Here is a 19,196-nt window from a genome sequence, read left to right on the forward strand (position 1 = left end):
AGTTCTCAGCCTCTCCTATTGGAAACCCCAAACCAGGTTTATTTTTGGGTTTGGGGGTGGTTCTGGTTTAGTTTGTTTGGGTTTTTTTCCTAAACAAGCCATAGGAACTTGGACATTTAAAGACTGACCCCAGAGACCAAACACCAGGACATGAGCCAAAGGGCCCCGTTACCTTGACCGGCTTCTCAACGTCTCCATCACACAGGGACACCAAAGGCACAGTGAAGGGCTTCCAGACAGGGTCCAGGGTGTACTTGATCACCTGCAGGGTGGGAATGGAGGGAGGCTGTCACAGTGGGAATGTCTGAAGAGGGAGATTGGCACAAAGAGAGGACACATCCCCAAGAGCTACCCTGGACCAGGTTCTTGGTGGGACAGGCCAGGCAAAGCTGCAGGAAGCCCCATCTCAGCCCCCTCCTGACTCCTCAACATGGACCCTGCAGCTCTCCAGCTGCTGCTTCTCAGGCTGGAGCACACACAGATGACAATAGATTCATTTTCCACCTCTGGGGGTGGAAAGAAAACAAACCTGCTTGAGCAAACAGCTGCAGCACCTGGCAGCACGGGCAGCCCATGGCCAGAGCACAATCACCTACCCCACCAGCTCAAGGTCAGCAGCTGCTATTATGGCCTTTGCAGCCCATTCCTTGCCCCTAGTCACTGCTTATAGAGTCCCAGGCTGGTTTGGATTGGAAGGGACCTTAAAGATCATCCAGATCCAACCCCCTGCATGGGCAGGGACACCTCCCACCAGCCCAGGCTGCTCCAAGCCCCATCCAACCTGCCCTTCAACACTGCCAGGGATGGGGCAGCCACAGCTTCCCTGGGCAACCTGGGCCAGGCTCTCACCACCCTCACACCAAACAATTTCCTCCTCATGTCTCACCTCAATCTCCCTCTTCCAGTTTTCATCCCTTCCCCCTTGTCCTCTCCCTCCCTGCCCTTGTCCCAAGTCCCTCCCCAGCTTTCCTGGAGCCCCTTCAGGCACTGGAAGCTGCTCTGAGGTCTCCCTGGAGCCTTCTCTTCTCCAGGCTGAACACCCCAACTCTCCCAGCCTGGCTCCAGGGCAGAGCTGCTCCAGCCCAAGGATCATCTCCGGGGCCTCCTCTGGACTCTCTCCAACAGCTCCATCTCCTTCTTGTACTGGGGACCCCAGAACTGGCTCCAGCCCTGCAGGGGGTCTCAGCAGAGCCGAGGGGACAATCCTCTCCCTGGCCCTGCTGGTCACGCTAGTGACACAGCCCAGGACATGGGTGGTTTCTGGGCTGGTCATGCTGAGCTTCTCCCCCAGCCCTGCTTCCTGCCCCCAGCTGGGCTCTGACCACCAAGAAGCTGAAGCAGTGGGATGCTGGGAGAGCAACACAGCCCTGGGCACATCCAGCTCTCTTGCTTCATCTGCACAACATCTGCTGCCCCAGCTGCAGGAACAGTCACTGATGCTTCCTGACATTTCCTGAGAGGCTGCAACTGCTCAGTGGAAACCTCAGCCACCCTGGCAGCTCCAGGCACGTGCTGTGTCCATCAGCAATGTCTGCAGAGCAGGTGAAGACCCTGTTTCATGAGGGTGTTGTGCCCAAAAAGAGATCCCAGAGAATATTGGGAAAGTCAGACATGGGCAGCAGATCGACCCTCTTCTGCACAGGGTAAACATAGGGCTATTAGGGGTGGAGTGGAGGTGGAGCAGCTCAGTGAGGAACACCTTCTTCCCCTAAAGGACTGTCAGGCCCTGGCCCAGGCTGCCCAGGGTGGAGTCCCCAGCCCTGGTGGGATTTCAAAGCCCTGTAGATGTGGAGCTGAGGGACATGGGGCAGTGGTGGCCTTGGCAGGGCTGGGGGAAGAGTTGGGCTGGGTGATCTTCAAAGCTCTTTTCCAACCAAAATGATTCCATGACTTGATGAAGAGCTCCATGGCTGCTGCCAGCAAACAGCCACATGGAGCTGGAACGAGCAGCTTGTTTCACAGACAGGCTCTTGTTGAAGGCAGGAGGAAACCCTGACACCATGAGCAGCGTTTAGTGGAGAGTTTGTAAACAGCTCCCAGGGGACAGGGAGCCCACGCACCCCCAGATGCTGCCCACAGGCTGCAGCCACCAGCACGGGTGGGAGGGACCCAGCATCTCCACCGTGTGGTGCTGAGCTGGGAGCTCACACCTAAACACCAGGCAGTGACAAGGACACTAATCCTGCCCTACCAGATGCCTCCCTGATGCCACCAGAGGTGCCAGCAGCAGCCTGAGAGCTGCTGACAGAGCTGCTGGAACTGGGAACCTTGGACAACTGTGTCCTGGGCTGTGTCAGCAGCAGCGTGACCAGCAGGGCTAGGGAGGGGATTGTCCCCTCTGCTCTGCTGAGACCCCCCTGCAGGGCTGGGACCAGTTCTGGGGTCCCCAACACAGGAAGGACATGGAGCTCCCAGAAAGAGTCCAGAGGAGGCCCTGGAGATGATCTTTGGGCTGGAGCAGCTCTGCCCTGGAGCCAGGCTGCGAGAGTTGGGGTGTTGAGCCTGGAGAAGAGAAGGCTCCAGGGAGACCTTAGAGCACCTTCCAGTGCCTGAAGGGGCTCCAGGAAAGCTGGGGAGGGACTTGGGACAAGGGCAGGGAGGGAGAGGACAAGGGGGAAGGGATGAAAACTGGAAGAGGGAGATTGAGGTGAGACATGAGGAGGAAATTGTTTGGTGTGAGGGTGGTGAGAGCCTGGCCCAGGTTGCCCAGGGAAGCTGTGGCTGCCCCATCCCTGGCAGTGTTGAAGGGCAGGTTGGATGGGGCTTGGAGCAGCCTGGGCTGGTGGGAGGTGTCCCTGCCCATGGGGGGTGGGACTGGATGATCTTTAAGGTCCCTTCCCACCCAAACCAGCCTGGGACTCTATGATTTCTATGTAATCAGCCTCCAAATACAGAGACGGTCACCTGGCATGGGATTCATCTGAGGGCAGCAGGATACATGGGAGGCTGGTGAGGAGGAGGTTGTTGGAGAACCCATTGCTTGAAACTAAAACCTGGCAAGACCCTTCTCCAGCAAGACAGGACAGTGGAGGGACTGGGCAGCAACCCAGGGGCAAATTCAGGATAGACATCTGTTCTCTATGAACCTGACCTGCTTCTAGAGACCCCAGCTAGTGCTGGGGCACAGCCACATTCCCAGTTCCCATGTCTCTCCCAGCAGGAAGGACTGGCAGTTACTCCAGATCTCCATGTCTCAGAACTAGGTCTGGGTGAGTCAAAGCCCAGCTGCCCACACTCAGCCAGGAGGAAACAACCAAACAAGGTCCCACCTGCCCCAACAGAAAAACCAGGGAAATATTAAGGTTGGTATGAACTAAACACAGTGGAAAAGCAGCAGAAAAGAAATGGAGCTGGGGTTACAAGGACAGCCCATGTGGGCAGGACAGGACACAGGGTGTGACACACTGTGCAGGTGGGTGTGAGCAGGGAGGGAACCCTCATGGACCTTCTCCTCACTGGAGAAACTCAACGTAGGAGGGACTTGGAAATCAACACCACCCTCTCCTGTGTCAGCTCACCTCAGTGATTTGCTGAGGTGGGACAACGGGTTCATGAACTTGATAAGAGAAGGAGAAGGGGGTGAAGGGGTGGGAGAAAGAGGGGTGAGATGAGGGGGGCTGGAACCCTCCTCCTCCAACACAGAGGCTGCCATGAGCTCCTCCTGCAGTGACCACCCCTCCTCTTCCTGCCAGCTGCCAGAAACCACAGGTGGAAAAGCAAAAAGCCTTGAAACAAGCTTTGAGGAGGGGGAAGAACATCATGGAGAAGTCCTTGTTGGCCTGGTGGTAAAGCAGAAGCCAGGCTGCTCCTCCCTGCCTGTGCCAGGCCCCACACCCATCACAGCACTGGCAGCTTGGGGACAGAACCAGGGGGGAACTCGGATGAAAATATGGCAGCAGGGATGAGTGGGGGACAGGAGGGGGGTGGCTGCTCCTCACCAAATCCCCTGGGCTCTGCCTCCTTGGCCAGGGCTCTGGCTCACAGAATCACAGAATCCTAGGGGTTGGAAGGGACCTGGAAAGATCATCTAGTCCAACCCCCTGCCAGGGCAGGGGCACCCAGAGCATATCACACAGGATGTGTGCCCCGGGGGGTTGGAATGTCTCCAGAGAAGGAGACTCCACAGCCTCTCTGGGCATGCTGCTCCACTCCATAGGAGGCCAAGCACTTGTGCACTGGTGCTGGAGGTGCCCAAGCACCCTCCCAGGGTGGCTGTGGCCCTGGCAACAGCCCTTTCAGCCTTTACCAACTACTGTTCCCTGAGCCACCACCCACGGCATCTCTCCACCACCTTCCCATCCTGCTGCTCCTGCAAGTGGAGGGACAGTGGTGCAGAGGACAGGCTGAGGTTAAGAGGGGTGAGACCACCTCTCTCTCTGCTTGGTAGATACGGTAGCGAGTAGTAGAGAAAAGATCTCAAGACCTTGCTGGCCTCAGTAAATCTTCATCTGCTGGAGTCCAGCAGCCTCAGCTGGAAGGCAGCCATGAAGTTTTGAAATCCCTGGATCCTGCCCTGCTTCACGGGGGACTGGTGAGAAAATGGCATGAAGAGGGAGAGGAGCTGAGGTAAGGATGAGGGTGTCTCAGCAGCACAGGCTGCAGTCATGCTCACCTCTGTTCTGTGGACCAGCATCCACTTCCCATCGTCACCTGGTTTGTAAAACTCCAAGAAGGGGTCTGACTTTCCAAACAAGTCCTGGGGGAGAAGAAGAGGACGGGTTACATGGGGCTCTGTGAGCAGTGACAGATGGTCCACAGGAGACCTCCTTTCCCTGGCAGTGCCAACCCCAGCGACACTCCACATCCTCAGGAGACCAACTCCAGCCTGCTGGCACCAGGCAGCACCCACGGGCAGCACCTGCCAGCCCTGCAAGGGACCTGGAAAGATCATCTAGTCCAACCCCCTGCCAGGGCAGGGGCACCCAGAGCATATCACACAGGATGTGTGCCCCGGGGGGTTGGAATGTCTCCAGAGAAGGAGACTCCACAGCCTCTCTGGGCATGCTGCTCCACTCCATAGGAGGCCAAGCACTTGTGCACTGGTGCTGGAGGTGCCCAAGCACCCTCCCAGGGTGGCTGTGGCCCTGGCAACAGCCCTTTCAGCCTTTACCAACTACTGTTCCCTGAGCCACCACCCACGGCATCTCTCCACCACCTTCCCATCCTGCTGCTCCTGCAAGTGGAGGGACAGTGGTGCAGAGGACAGGCTGAGGTTAAGAGGGGTGAGACCACCTCTCTCTCTGCTTGGTAGATACGGTAGCGAGTAGTAGAGAAAAGATCTCAAGACCTTGCTGGCCTCAGTAAATCTTCATCTGCTGGAGTCCAGCAGCCTCAGCTGGAAGGCAGCCATGAAGTTTTGAAATCCCTGGATCCTGCCCTGCTTCACGGGGGACTGGTGAGAAAATGGCATGAAGAGGGAGAGGAGCTGAGGTAAGGATGAGGGTGTCTCAGCAGCACAGGCTGCAGTCATGCTCACCTCTGTTCTGTGGACCAGCATCCACTTCCCATCGTCACCTGGTTTGTAAAACTCCAAGAAGGGGTCTGACTTTCCAAACAAGTCCTGGGGGAGAAGAAGAGGACGGGTTACATGGGGCTCTGTGAGCAGTGACAGATGGTCCACAGGAGACCTCCTTTCCCTGGCAGTGCCAACCCCAGCGACACTCCACATCCTCAGGAGACCAACTCCAGCCTGCTGGCACCAGGCAGCACCCACGGGCAGCACCTGCCAGCCCTGCCTGTCCTGCTCGGGTCAATCCCACTGATGCTCACATCCCCTTTGGGCACTGATGTGGAAGGGGAGTCACTACTGACTGGAACAGGCTGCCCAGAGAAGCTGTGGCTGCCCCATCCCTGGCAGTGCTGAAGGGCAGGTTGGATGGGGCTTGGAGCAACCTGGGCTGCTGGGAGGTGTCCCTGCCCATGCAGGGGGTGGGACTGGATGAGCTTTAAGGTCCCTTCCAACCCAGACCAGTCTGTGGGTCGATGATCTGCTGGTGGTGCTGAGCTCTCCGGGTGCAGCTGCCATGGAGAACAAGCCCAGCTGGGAAGCAGCTGGTTCTGAGCTTGGAAAAACAGCCAAAGCTTCAAAGGAAAAACAGAATTCTGAAGAGCACGAGTGTCTTGGAGGAAAAGAAAAAAAAAAACAACCAAACCCTCCTCCTACACACAGCAGTAAAGCATAAGCAGAGGAAATCTTCAAGGCACAAGCTGCCCTGGTGCTGACAGGGATCATGGAGCACCCTTGGAGATACAGGCAGCCCTGAGTCAGCCTGTGCTGCCCACCCTGCAGCAGCTCCTCAGGTCTCCCTGCCCATGGGCTGCTGCTTTAGGAGCAACAGGCACACAGCTCCCTGCTGGCTGGCAGCAGGACAGCCACCTCAGGGCACCCACAGCCCTGAGGGAGGTGGCACCACTCCAGGGCAATCCAGCACTGCTGAGCAAAACTTCCTTCCCATGCAGGAGGGCCAGGGAGGGGTTAACAAGAAACCAAGCCCCAGATATTCCCAGTGATTTACTGAGAACCAGCTCAGCTGGGAGGGAGGTGGGTACCTGGGTCTTGCAAAGAGCTGAAGGAACTTCTTAAAGGTTTGACCAGGAGCTTTTTAGGCTTCCAAGTGATGTGGTGGGGATGCAGGGGCTGCTTGTGTAGGAGGAAGCACAGACACCCCAGGAGAAGAAGCATGGTTGCCCCAGGAGAGGAAGCAAGGATGCCCCAGGAGCCCCTGCCCACAGCTAGCTCAGGAAGTGGCAGCTGGGACAGACATTGTCTCCAGTGATGCTCCAGCAGAAAACCCATTAACATTTCTATCCAAATCCTGTTTCCAAAGCCAGCTGGGAAAGCAAATCACTGCAAAGTGTTTTGGCTTGAAGAAATTCTAATCTGCTTCAGACCAAATCCTTCTGCCAGAGGAGCAGAGCGAGGGCTCCCAGGGATGCTCTCTGCTCAGATGAGGATACTTTTCTCCCAGCCCTTTTCACATGTCTGGGAGAGAGAACACCAAGCTGCTCCTTCTGCAGGGCTCCAGTTCTGGCAGAGCTCTGATCCTGCTCACCCACAGCCTGGACTTGCCACTTTGAAGCTTCACTGATGGATGAAAGAAGAACCAGCACTGGGTTTCTGACCCTGCCTGTGCTGCCAGAACCTCCAACCCAACAGGGTTTCAATCCAGTGTGGGTTGGTGGAGCCACCAGAGCAGATGACAGCTGGGAGCTCTGAGGGACATCTGCTGGAAGCTCTGAGGGACATCTGCTGCCATCCCACGTGGAGCAGCCTGGGCCACAGGGCTGCTCAGCCTCGCTCCTTTCCAGGCAGGGTGGGAGATGCCTCCAAGCCACAGGATCATGGGCTGCTATTTCAAAACATCCAAACCACAAACTTGCACCCCTACAAGCCTGGCAGGAGATGAGCAACCAAAGGAGCTGGGCAGACCAGATCAATCTGCAAACTGGTCCAAGAATATAAATCATCCCAACTGGTCCTTGCACACCACAGACAAGGAGGGTGGAGGTGACACTTCCCCAGCCACAGCTCCCCAGACCACAGCTTCCAGCACCAGCCCATTTGCTGCCCCAGCTGTGCCAAAACATCACTGCCCTCCTGCTGTCCCAGCAGCTGTTTGGCACACACAGCTCTGGAGCCAAGTTCACCAGTGCTTGTCCCAGGTGAAAACACTTCTGCAGGGTATTTTTTCTTAAAAGATGATGTGACATAAAGGACAAGGGGCCTCAGGCTGGTTCTGAGGCTGATATGCTCCAGCTGTGCAGCTTCAGCATTTAAAGCAAGGTCAGTGAGCCATGAGTGGAGAAAACATGGAAGTAGGATGGGGGGGAGGACCTCAGGATGGCAGCCTGAGGGAGGTCCTAGTCCCAGGGTGGTCGTGGCAGGAGCTGCCTGGGGCCAAGCACAGCTCCAGGCTGGGTTTGCCAGCAAGGGGTGCTTGTAGCTTCAGCTTGGCATGGGCAGAAGGATGATCCCATGGTCCCACCATGAAATCCTGTGAGATCTGGTCCCTTCTAGGTCTTTGGTAGAGCTGCCAAGCGGGTGAAAGGTTTGGAGAACAAGGCCTATGAAGAGAGGCTGAGGGAACTGGGAGGGTTTAGTTGAAAGAAGAGGAGGCTGAGGGGAGACCTCATTGATCTCCACAACTACCTGAAAGGAGGTTGTAGGGAGGGGGGAGTTGGGCTGTTCTCTCAAGTGAGTAATGACAGGACCAGAGGAAATGGCCTGAAGCTGCACCAGGGGAGGTTTAGGTTGGCTATTAGAGGGAATTTCTTTACCCAAAGCGTGGTTGGACAGTGGAACAGGCTGCCCAGGGAGGTGGTGGAGTCACCATCCCTGGAAGTGTTTAAAAGAAATACAGATGTGGTGCTGAGGGACATGATTTAAGCACTGAAGGGGTAGATGAGGTTATGGTTGGAGCATTTAGGTTATGGTTGGACTTGATGGTCTTCAAGGTCCTTTCCAACCAGGATGGTTGTTACTCTGATGGCCAAGCTGCAGGGTGCAGAAGGGTGTTTCCCCCTGGGCTGCAGCCTCAACCCTGCAAGTTTTTGCTTGGTCAATCCTCCACTGTCTTCTCTATGTTCAGAAGAGCTTTGCCCAGCTCCCACAGCTGCGTTTCATCCATGACCAATCATGACCCAAAAATCTTGTGTTTTGTCTGATTTCCTTGCTCAGGGACCACTATAATTTGCAGGAAGTGAGATGAACACCCTTTGCCCACAAGCAAGACTTTGAGTTGTGCTCTGGGAATCAGCCAGGAACCTCCCTAGCTCTTGGTGGTGGCAGGTAGTCACTGAGGAAGGACCTTTCTGCTGCTGCCTATTGATAAATAAGATGGTGACCCAGGAAGAAGAGGATTATTCACAGTCCTTATCCCAGCATAAGCAGGTAGATGATGAATTTCTGGACTTTCTCCGTGGGTCTGAAGGGCAGCAGACCCACAGGTGTCCTGTCCTAGCTGAAGATACCAAAAGAGGTCACCTTTGCATAACCTGGTAGAGGAACTTGGTTGCAAACCAGCTGAGAGAGGCAACTCCTGCCCATGCAGCAAGTGATGCCACCAGTGAAGCTGCTGAAAGAAGAAGAGGGAATTACTCCCTGGAGCTGGAAATTCTGCAGTTAAGTGCATTTACCAACAGCAATTCCAGACTTGTCCAGCCAGGTCTCAGCAGACATCTTCCAGCCCATCAATCCAAGGAAGTTATCTAGGGAGATTTAAACAGGCACACTTGGCCCCTGGCACAAGGCAGGGGGAGAAGGTGAGAAAACAGCCCTTCCCAACAGGTGGGAAAAAACACCTGGATAAACACGAATCTATTCAGTTTGGACAACGGGGCTGGACTAACCATGTCTTCTGGGTTGCATCAAAAGAAGTGTGGCCACCAGGTCAAAGGAGAGGATTCTCCCCATCTGCTCCATTCTTGGGAGACACCTCTTGGAGTGTTGTGTCCAGTTCTGGGGTCCAAAACACAAGAAGGAGGTGGAGATCCTGGAAAGAGTCCAGAGGAGGCCCCAGAGATGATCCAAGGGCTGGAGCAGCTCTGCTCTGGAGCCAGGCTGGGAGAGTTGGGGTGTTCAGTCTGGAGAAGAGAAGGCTCCAGGGAGACCTTAGAGCAGCTTCCAGGGCCTGAAGGGGCTCCAGGAAAGCTGGGGAGGGACTTGGGACAAGGGCAGGGAGGGAGAGGACAAGGGGGAAGGGATGAAAACTGGAAGAGGGAGATTTAGATTGAATACAATAAATGTTTTATGATGAGAGTGGTGAGAGCCTGGCCCAGGTTGCCCAGGGAAGCTGTGGCTGCCCCATCCCTGGCAGTGTTGAAGGGCAGGTTGGATGGGGCTTGGAGCAGCCTGGGCTGGTGGGAGGTGTCCCTGCCCATGCAGGGGGTTGGATCTGGATGATCTTTAAGGTCCCTTCCAACCCAAACCAGTCTGGGATTCCATTCTTCTGCCCCAGCAAACCCCCTCCTGGCTGCTTGCTGTAGCCTGGCTTGAAAACTGAGGGTCCTCCTGCCAAGAACACAAGCTCCAGGGAGACTAGGAAGAAGGACCAAAGAATATTCCCACTGATGGCTCAGAAACAGCTGAGAGGACTGTCTCTGGCTGCCTGGTAAATGAGGTTACTGGCTCTGTTCAGAAAGGCTCATGGTCTCCTGTGTGCCCTATCCAGAGCAAAACGCCTGCACCATCTGCCCCGTGAGGTCAACAAGGTCTCTCCTTGGAGAAGACAGGCCCTACAGTTTGATATTCCAGCAGATGTTCACTCCACTGTCAGAGGGTCTGAAGGTGACAAGCCAAGAGCTCTCAGGTTTCAAGGGGCATTAGAACTGGCAGCTCCATCAGGGTCATTTCCAAACAACGGCTGCAAATCTGCTGCCTTTAAGATGTGCCAGGACAGAGCCTGAGCCACCTCTACTCCTTCCTTCTCCATGGGTGTGATAAAGAATCACCATGACAACAGGGAAACTGAGGCATAGGCACTCCCAGCCACCAGCGGCGCTGCCAGGACTTGAACCCCTCCAGCCTCATCCTAATGCTTTCTCCAGCAGGATTATTTTTGTCACTGTTCCACTCAAAAGCAAAGTATCTTTAGATCGCTTGGCCAGAAGGACACGAGGTTGATGTTTCAGCCCCTGGACACAACTCCACCCACCTTTTTGTCCAGTTTCCTGCCGGCCATGCTGAGAGTAATCACCCTGTTATCTGAGAGCTCCTGGGCAGCTATCTGAAAGACAAGACATTCATTTTTAGCATGAAAAGGAAGTCAAGGCAGAGGCAGAGGAGACTCCAGGCTCTGAGGACACCTGCACAACTCCTGCAAAACACATCTCACAGGGAGGAGTTTGGATCATCTCGTGCACACAGTGTTTCACCTTTGAGGTTAAACTGATTTGACCTTTGCAGATTCATCTGGGACCAAAGGCTGCTTCCCAGCTTCTCCCTGGAATGGAGAAGGGTGGAGAAGAAGTCCAGGCTTCCCGTGGATGGCCACTGCCACTTACCCTGCACTGAGGTGGTGACACATCAGCCTCAAAACAAAACAGGACATGTGTCTTGAGCAGGCCACCAGCTACAAAGCTGGTGCTGCAGCTGGAGCCCCTGTGACCTCCACCAACCTCCACAGCCTCATCCTCAAGGCTGGATCCAGGTGGAACACGTCGATTTGCAGTGCTGGGAGTCACTATGTACCATTAATCCTCTTGAATGGACAACCTGAAGGGAGGATGAGGAGCCAGGACAGCCCGAGCAGCTTCCTCCCATCCCTGTGCCATCAGATCTAAAATGAAGCTTCTGGGAACAAACTCATCCCCTTTCTTGGGTGTCACACCTGAGGTGGGCTCAGGTGGCTTTTCACACACTGGGACCTGCTAAAGCCTCCATGGACCAAGCCAGGAGGAAGAAGGAGCCATAAAAAGCCTTGCCAGCCAGATGTGCCACCTTGTCCTACGTGTCCCAGGAATGGCACAGACCCAATGTCCCATCTCTTGGGGCAGATGCAGAGCCACGTCTACACCATCACCTGATGAGATGGCCCCAAGGATGGGGCTCCTGAGCAGCCTGGATTACTTCAGCTACCTCAGTTAAGAGACTTTATTCACACAGGCTCCAGAAGGGCTCCTGCTGCCAGGAACCAGTGGGCTGGTTTTGTCTGGATTGTGGTCTGATCAGTCTCTTGGTATTTGAAGAAAGGGAATGTTTGCAACAAAAAGGCACATTTATTCACTTCTATTACCAGCCCTTTTCTGAATCACTTGTATGTTTTTCCTCAAGGCTGTGTCCTGCCCAAGTATCTTCTCCCCACCTCTCCCTGCTCCACTCCCCAGGGCAGGATCCAGCACTGGCACACCCAGGAGCACAGCATGGACATTGTCCCCACATATGGTGCTCCTAAGCCTGGCCAGCTGCCTGTCCATTGCTGGAGCTCCCCACAACAAGGCTTTTAGGGAAATGGGCAGAAAGCAAGGGAATCATAGAATCATTAAGGTTGGAAGGGACTTAAAGATCATCTAGTTCCAACCCCCCTGCTATGAGCGGGAACCCCACCACTAGACCAGGTTGCACAAAACCTCCTCCAACCTGGCCTTAAAATCCTCCGGGGATGGGACATCAACAGCCTCCCTGGGCAACCCATTCCAGTTCCTCACCACCCTTAGGGTGAAGAATGTCTTCCTAATATCTCACCTAAATCTCCCCTCTCTCAGTTTGAAACCATTGCCCCTTGTCCTATCACTATCACCTTCTGCAAAGCCCCAGCACTGGGGCTCTGCTCCCTGCTCCTCGGGGAGCACGTCTGCCCACCAACAGCAGCATGAGGAAGAGGAGGTGGAGGGAGGAAGAGGAAACTTGCCCTTTGTTGATATTCACAAAAGCACATGCTGTTGGTGACTAGAGTTTTAGAGCTACGGAAAAGCCAGAACGTGCAGACAAGGCAGGGATGTCCTTGTGCCACTGCTGGTGGCATCTCCTCATGGACACTAACAACACCCCTGTGCTGTGCCCAGCAGAGGTGTGTGGCAAGATCTCAGGATTGATTTCTACAAACACGGGGGCTCACTCTGGGGTTTTCTCCACCTCTTCAAACCTAGGGACCCCCATGTCATCCCATTCAGCCAACCAAGGCTCTTCTGCCACATCCACCCCTCTGGCATCTCAGGTAAGAAAAGGGATACTTGGGTAAAATTGAAGGGGAGGGGCTGAGGAAGGCAGGGTTTGGCTCCCAGCTCCATGTGTTTTATCAGTGAGCACAGAGCAGAAGCCTGCTCCTTGGCTGGTGTCCACAGCCTGTGCTGCAGGGCCATGCCAAGCAGTGAGGGGAGCTGCCCACCACACTGGCCCTGTTGGCATCACCACCCCAGGGCCAGAACAAAAAAAATGGCATCAATGAAGCAGACATCTCAGCTCCTTTGATTTTTCATGACACATCAGTGACAGACTTGGACCTCCCCTTTTTTAAAAACATACAGCCTTTGAACGTGACTGGAGATTTTTCATCTGGTCCAGCTCTTCCTGCTCCAATGCTGGCCATGGTGAGGGCAGCACAGGGCATCAGGCACCACTTGTGAACTTCACCGCAGCTTTTTGTCTTGCTTTGAAAGAGGAGCTGCAGCAATTAAGAGCAAAAAGCTGGCAGCATCTTCCCAGCTTCCAGAGCACACAGTGGTGGAGTTGTCCTGGGCTTTGAGACCTTTCCAAGTGCTTTTAAACCTGATGGAAGCTTAACCCCTTGGCAGCTTTTCCTCCACCCCTTTGCTGCCTGGCTGCACATCGTGCAAAACCCAGAGGCTTCCAAAGGGATGGGAGATGTGACAGGAAGGAAAAGCACCTCAATTTAGTCTTTTCTGTGTAAAAAAATCCAGTCACTGAAGTGATCCTCAGCGGGAAGGCTGCTGCCCAGAGGGGTCTGCATCAGGAGCAGCAGCTGTTGCTATGGGAGTTGTTGCTATGGATCAGCTCCCGCCCGCTTCCCGCAAACCAAATCATCCCTCGTGGCACAGGGACCAGCCCTCCTGCCTCTTGCTGCTGGGGGGGGGGGCTGAGCAGGCATCTCAAACCCATTAACAAACAGCAGAACCACAGATTTCTTTTGTACTTCTCTAGCTTCAGATTTTTTCTTATTTCAGAAACCAAAGCAGAGGTTGAAGACTCCCAGGGCTGGGCACTGGGCATGATGGGCCCTGCCCTAAAGAAACCATCTGCCAGACAAACCAGAGTGGGCAAGAAAATCAGAGATAAAGGGAAAAATGCTCAAGAGATAAAGCCCCCAGGTTATTGTCCACCTTTCCATGCTCAGGAGGTGAAGGTAAAGGAGTGACTGTACCGTTATCATCCCTTTCCCGGCTGGCTTCCCATTCCCCAGGAGGAGGGTCCTGGTGATTTTCTTGCTGGACACAATCTAGAAAAGCCAAAGGAAATGAAATCGTGACTGTACAAGTGATAAGGAGCAGACTGATGAGCAACTGATCATTGCTCATGGTAGAAGACAAACATCATGAGGGATGATGGTGACACTGAATGTCACCCCTGTCACCCGAGCCTGGGGGGCAGGGCAGCACCAGCAGTGACAGTGCCAGGTGAAGCATCAGCTCTTGGTGTGGAGCTGGTCAGTGGGACCTTACACAGCTGAAGGTCTGTGATTTCTCCCCAGCAAAAGCACAACTCAACCTTTCAGATCCCTTTTGAAACACCTCTAACACAACCCCCCAGCAGCTTGCTCCCAGGCCACGTCTCCATGGACAAATCTGATTACAAGCTGCATGATGTTCCCCAGCATCGTCCTGGACCCCCTGCAAACCTGCTGCTGAGCAAGGCACAGGGGTCAGCATCCCCAGGGCATGTCCCCCCTTCACTTCTGGCTTGTAAGAGGCAGGACAGGACAATCTGGGAGTTGAACTACACCCCTTGAGGCTCTTCCCAGCTCACTGAGTTTCAGTCACATTCAGACCTGACCTGGGGATCCCATAAGTTTTCCCCACAAAGTGCAGATGCCCACACTTGGGGTCCAGTGACCTGCTGGAAGTAGCTGTGCTCTCCTCCCTTGGAGGGTGGGAGGTTCAAAACTGCAGTCCCATCCCTCCTTCTGTCTCCACCTTTGGCCTCACATCACATGGTCAGAAAATAATAATAACCATCTAAAAACTCACATCATGTAACGGCTTCACTTGTTGCACCTGCCATCCAGGTCACCCAGCCATGCTTGGGTTCCTCCCACTGTCCCCCAGAAATGTTCTCCTCTCTCCAGAGAAACCTTCTTGGGGCCTTTCAATACTTAAAAGGACAATAAGAAAGATGGGGACAGACTTCTCAGCAGGGTCTGTAGCAATAGTGATGGTTTGCAACTCAAAGAGGGAAGGGTCAGACAAGATGTTAGGAAGACAATTTTACAATAAGGCTGGTGAGACACTGAGCCAGGTTGCCCAGAGAGGTGGGAGATACCCCATCCCTGGAATAATTCAAGATCAGGTTGGATGGGGCCCTAAGCAACCTGCTCTGGTTGAAGGTGTCCCTGCTCACTGCAGGGGGTTGGACTGGATGGGCCTGTTAAGGTCCCTTCCCACCCAAACTGTTCCATGGTGGCCTGTCCAGGCTCATGCTCGGAATTCATCACCTTTCAAAGCACCAGGAAGGGTTGGGCTCCTCTTTGAGACCCAAGAAGCAGGAGGAGATAGGTCAGATTCTTCCACCTTCCTCCCCAGTGCCCACAGATAATGTTCTTCTCTGTCATGAGCCTGCAGAGCCCTGGGTTTCTGCAGAGGCCTGGACTTAGGGACAGTAAGATTTCAGCTCTGGGTCCTCGTGTCCATAAATTCTCTGCCTGCAGCTTCCACCTAGACTGTGACCTTCACAACAAGTGTTGCTGAACTGCCCCACACCACAGGTGGCTGAGTTTCAGAAACAGAAGAAACAGTGAAGGATGGGTTTGGTCTAAACCACCCAACACTGGCCTGGGCTGCTGCCTGCACCATCCAGCATCCACCTTCACTTCTGCAGGAGCAGAATCAGGTCATCACAGAGCACTTCCCAAACGCTCAAACCTGGTAAATGTCACTGCTCTTCTAACACATCAAACCCTTGAGTTGGCAAGAGCAAGGTCCCCCATGCCCCATACCCTGTGCAGGGCCACCAGTTTGTGTAATAAAGCAACTGCATCCCCAAGGAGGATGATCCACTGGAGGCTCACCATGGGTTTTGGTGGGGGCTGGCTGGCCATGCTGACACACCAGTGTCTGTTCCCCCTGCTTCCCAGCTCCAAGCACACAGATGGTTTCTCCCAGCCCATGCCAGGTCCCACAGCAGCCCTGAGCAGCAGGATGCTGCAAAAGAATGGTAAAAATCTCCCTCATTCCCTGCCTCTGAGTCAGACCAAGCTCAGAGGACAAAGAGAGTTGCAGAACAGCTGCCAACTTCTAACAGGGTCTGGACTCATGAATGCAAACACCTCCCAAAGGCTTATAAATCATAGAACCATAGAACCATAGAGGTTAGAAGGGACCTCTGAAGATCATCAAGACCAACCCTCTGCTGCAGCAGGAACACCCAGGGCAGGTCACACAGGAACGTGTCCAGGTGGGGCTTGAAAGTCTCCAGAGAAGGAGACTCCACAGCTTCTCTGGGCAGCCTGTCCCAGGGCTCTGTCACCCCCACAGCAAGTAAGTTTCTCCTCATGTTGAGGTGGAACTTCCTGTGTTGTCACTTGGTGCCGTTTCCCCTCATCCTGTCACAGGCACCACTGAACAGACACTGGCCCATTCTTGACACCCACCCTGCAGGTATTTAAAGACATTCATCAGGTCCCCTCTTAGTCTTCTCCCCTCCAGACTACACAGCCCCAGGTCTCTCAGCCTTTCCTCATCAGGCAGGTGTTCCAGTCCCTTCATCATCCTTGTAGCCTCTGTTGGACTCTCTTCAGTAAATTCCTGTCTCTCTGGAACTGGGGAGCCAAGAACTGGACACAATACCCCAGATGAAGTCCTGAAAAGTTTTCCACAGGAAAAGCAGGAGACACATTCCTGCACCAACATGCTACAGGAAGAAAAGATTTGCTACACAACAGCAATGACAAAGCTTTCCAAAAGAAACACAAAACTGAGATGGAAAGGCAGCTGCAATGCAGCCTGGATTGAAACATCTGCAAGTTTCCCAGGCTGGTCATCAGGGCTCTTACAATAACCCACGGTGAGATCCAGGTACCTCCAAAAGCTGCAGCTGATGTCTGCACCAGCAGAAGCCCACATTGTGACTAGCCCAGACCTCAGCAAGTAGCCAGCAGCCCTAACAGGGAACAGTTCAACCTCACCAGTTGAAGTGTGACCAGCAAATTACATCAGGTTTGCCAGGAAGGTCCCAGCAAACCTTACAGTAGATACAGTAGGGACCCCCTTGTCCCTGATGGGATGTGGGGTCCCTTTCCTGGAGGACAGCAAGCTGCAGGGACCTCAGACACTCACCATGCCCAGGGTACAGGAGAATTCACCCAGGAAGTCATGCTCATACAGCTGCATGCTCGACTTGTCCTGGTCAAACAGGGCAAACTTAAGCTTCTGCACTTCTTCAAAGTGGTAGTCAACAATGAACTTCTTGGCAAAAGCTGGGTTGAGGTTGTTCACAGCTGTCTCTGTCCTGTCCAGCTGCAGAGAAAAGAACAAGAGGCATTTAGGCACCTTGCTTCTTTGTCACTGCCACATCTCTTCTCTGACTTCAGCCAGAGCCACCCAGAAACCCTGCTGTGACCCTCAGAGAGCGAGAGCACCAGGCACCCACTCAGCAGAGCTCTCCCTAAGAGCAGGAGAAATCCCTGGTGTAGAAGATGGGATCCATCTAAAGGAGTTCCAGCCCCTCCTGCAGAGCTGCATCCCTGAGGACAGGGTGGACAGGGCTGTGCAAATTCCCTTTGCCTGGGGCAGTGCTGGAGTCCCCATCCTTGGAGGGATTTCAAAGCTGTGTAGATGTGGTGCTGAGGGACACGGGTTAGTGGTGGCCTTGGCAGGGCTGGGTTAATGGTTGGACTTGATGATCGTAAAGGTCTTTTCCAACAAAAATTATTTGATGACTCTACAAGCCCATCCCACCCAACAGCCAAGGCTCATTGCAGCCAGAGCCAATTCATTTGCTTCCAGGCCCTCTTATCCAAGGAGCTGAAGCTCCCACACACCTCTGATCCTCAAGCAGACCCTCACCACTGGAATGCCAAGGACAAGCAAACAAGAAAACCTGTCACAAGCCAGAACAGCAACCCTTTGGCATTTCCCTCTAGACCTCAAACCACAATATCCACGTGGTTTCTTCTTTCTTGGGTATCCATGGAAAAAAAAAAAAAAAAGAAAAAAAAGAAGAAAAAAAACCCCAAACCACCACAGGCCATTTTTCACAGATGGCATCAAGGTTCAGGAGAAACAAGAGGCTGGAAGGACCCAGAAGACAAGACATCAAGGGACTTTGTCATCCGGAGCTATTGCAGGCTGGAAGAAATTATGTCTCCAATGGCTTGGAAGGGCAAGTGGATGGAGGGTGATGGGAACTGGAAGGTGGGTGAGGAACCTGCTGTTGGAGGGGAAGCACCACAGTGCTCTGCAGCCAAGAGCAGCCAAGAGCAGAGGAAACCTGGCAGGCAGCTGGAGTGTGGGTTTCCAACACAGCAGAGGACAGGCAGGCAGAAAGCCCTTATGCCAGCCAGAAAGAAACTATCCTGGGGCCAGCCAGGCTGGAGCTGGCAGGACACTGCCCTCTGGGAACGGGGCTTCAGTCCCAGACCGTGTAACTGTGAGGACAGGAGGGCTGGGGGGATGAAGGTGCTTCCTGGGTGGTGATTCCTTCCTTTCTTCAAAGAAAGAAAGGCAGGCAAGGACACACAGGAATCCCAAGGAAACTCATTCAGCAGAGGAGGCAGGTTCTGGAGGAAACGTGGTGGGTCTGCCAGGTACAGCAGCTATCATGGGGATCTGAGGTTGGTCACTCAGGCTGTCTGAACTGCCCAGCCCAGATTCCAGGAGCTGCTGTGAGCCCAGAGCAGCAGCTCCTGCACCATGGGGAGTCCCATCAGGGCTGCCACATGGACCTGTCCTCTGCTGCCCTCCCTGCTGGGCAGGGGCAGGAGCAGCTACCAGCTCTGTCTGATTTACAGTCATGACCACAGCACACTTTGGGTGGGCAGGGTACAGCCCAGCCAGCCCAACCCCCTGCAATCAGCAAGGACATCTTCAACCAGACCAGGTTGCTCAGAGCCCCATGCATCCTGAGCTGGAATGTTTCCAGGGAGGGGGCATCTCCCACCTCTCTGGGCAACCTGGGCCAGTGTCTCACCAGCTTCAGGGTGAAATTTTTTTTCCTTAGACTTACTCTAAATCTTCTCTCTTCCAGTTTCAAACCATCACCCGTGGTCCTATCACGATAGGCCCTGCTAAACATCTGTCCCCATCTCTCTTACTGTCCCCCTTTATTGTCCCCTTTTCAGGAGGAGACTCTCCTCCTGAAAGGCTCCAAGAAGGTCTCCTCAGAGCCTTCTCCAGGGTGAACAGCCCCAACTCTCTAAGCTGCTGAAAAGCAGCTCAAATCCCCTTTCAAGACTAGGAGACAAGCCTGTGTAGGTAACAGAGGAGGACTTTAGATAATTCCACGTCCCTACTGGGAAGCTGGGGACCAAGGGAAACCTGTTCCCTCACTCACAGGCACCAGATTGAAGGAGGTAACTTGAGGTCCCACC

General features: G+C 54.1%; 1 protein-coding gene across 1 annotated transcript in view; it reads right to left on the bottom strand.

Annotated features, from left to right (window-relative positions):
* The window catches only part of CPNE2 (copine II), a 49,174-nt gene that overhangs the window by 27,028 nt on the left and 2,950 nt on the right, over positions 1-19,196 (bottom strand). The window contains 5 exon segments of the mRNA XM_010008509.1: positions 173-262; positions 5,477-5,560; positions 10,653-10,724; positions 13,818-13,892; positions 16,945-17,124. Coding sequence (XP_010006811.1) covers positions 173-262; positions 5,477-5,560; positions 10,653-10,724; positions 13,818-13,892; positions 16,945-17,124 — 501 coding nt within the window.

Source organism: Chaetura pelagica, unplaced genomic scaffold (genome assembly GCF_000747805.2).
Source record: "Chaetura pelagica isolate M959 unplaced genomic scaffold, ChaPel_1.0 scaffold422, whole genome shotgun sequence".
In the NCBI taxonomy this organism is placed as follows: domain Eukaryota; kingdom Metazoa; phylum Chordata; class Aves; order Apodiformes; family Apodidae; genus Chaetura; species Chaetura pelagica.